The sequence below is a fragment of the Sceloporus undulatus genome, unplaced genomic scaffold (assembly GCF_019175285.1).
Source record: "Sceloporus undulatus isolate JIND9_A2432 ecotype Alabama unplaced genomic scaffold, SceUnd_v1.1 scaffold_36259, whole genome shotgun sequence".
In the NCBI taxonomy this organism is placed as follows: Eukaryota; Metazoa; Chordata; class Lepidosauria; order Squamata; family Phrynosomatidae; genus Sceloporus; species Sceloporus undulatus.
The window spans coordinates 1-1,136 of NW_024839170.1; the positions used below are offsets into that span (position 1 = coordinate 1).

Consider the following 1,136-nt stretch of genomic DNA (forward strand, 5'->3'; position numbering starts at 1 on the left):
ATATATTTTTACTTGGAGGACCACTTTTTTGCTATTGGCAAAGGAGGACTCTTATAGGTCCAGACTGCAATTCTATCTTCCTATTTAGCTACCTATCTACTCAAATTAACCCATGAGAATTGCAATCTGGACCTGGCTCCCCAGGAAGAGAGAGACCTATCCAATACCTGTCCAATTCTGGGACCTTCAGAGGTGTGCAAAACAGCCTAGCTCTCTTAGGGCTTGCCTTTGAATGGCTGGGATATTGGAAAGGAGGAGGCCAGCAGCAGCAGCAGCAGCAGCAGCAGCAGCAGCAGCAGCAGCAGCATCTTCCCTCTCCCTCCTCTCTCTCCTCCTTCCTTGTGACGCTGGGGCTCTCCCTGGGCTCTCTCTAGCCTCCTCCTTTCCCTCCCTCTTCCCTTCCCTTTCTCCTCCTCCTTCTTCTCAGGTGGCTGTCTCCATCCCTCCATCCCTGGCTCAGGAGCTGTCCTCCTTCCTTGCTCCTTGGCTGGTCCTCTGCATCCTCTTCTGCTGCATCCTCTTCTTCTGCATCCTGTGCATCCTCCAGAGAGCCATCATCCTCACCATCATCCTCATCATGTCGGAGGTGCTGCCTTTCAGCGAGGAGAAGCTGGGCTCCTATGGGGAAGTGGTGGGGGGCCAGCCAGTGGGGCAGATCTCCTTCACCTGCCGCCTCCAGGACACCAACAACTTCTATGCTGGGGGGCAAGCCAAGAGGCCCCCCAAACTGGGCCAGATCGGACGCAGCAAGTGCGGTAAGAAGGGCATGGGCGTCATGGGGCAAAAGGGGCTGGCACACTTGGGGGGTGTATGTGGGGGATAGCACCCCACTTTTGCAATGGTTGGGGTCCCCCCAAAAGTGAGCTTTCTCTTTTGGGGGACCAGATTGCAACCCCCCCACCTTTCTTCCTTCTTGCAAGAGACTTTGGATTTGCTTTTTGCCAAAGGGATTTGCATATTAAGGAGGCTGAGGGGGTATACCCCACTGTTGCAAGTGTTGGGGTCCCCCAAGAAAGAACCTCCTCTTTCTTCCTCCTTTCAAGAGACTTCTCTTCTCTGGGTTTGCTTTGGCAAAAAGGGTTTGCATACTAAGGAGGTTGGGGGGGGTATGTGGGGGGAATAGCACCCCAGTTTTG

General features: G+C 54.0%; 1 protein-coding gene across 1 annotated transcript; it reads left to right on the forward strand.

Annotated features, from left to right (window-relative positions):
* Positions 1 to 383: 383 nt before the first annotated feature.
* On the forward strand, positions 384 to 838 carry LOC121918786 (calcium/calmodulin-dependent protein kinase II inhibitor 2-like). Its single transcript, XM_042444774.1, has one exon. The coding sequence runs from the start codon at positions 578 to 580 to the stop codon at positions 821 to 823; it is 246 nt and encodes an 81-aa protein (XP_042300708.1). The 5' UTR covers positions 384 to 577; the 3' UTR covers positions 824 to 838.
* The last annotated feature ends 298 nt before the right edge of the window (positions 839 to 1,136 follow it).

Bases quoted from the DNA above. Each gene is read 5' to 3' on its own strand.
- LOC121918786 (XM_042444774.1), top strand. From the start codon at position 578: ATGTCGGAGGTGCTGCCTTTCAGCGAGGAGAAGCTGGGCTCCTATGGG.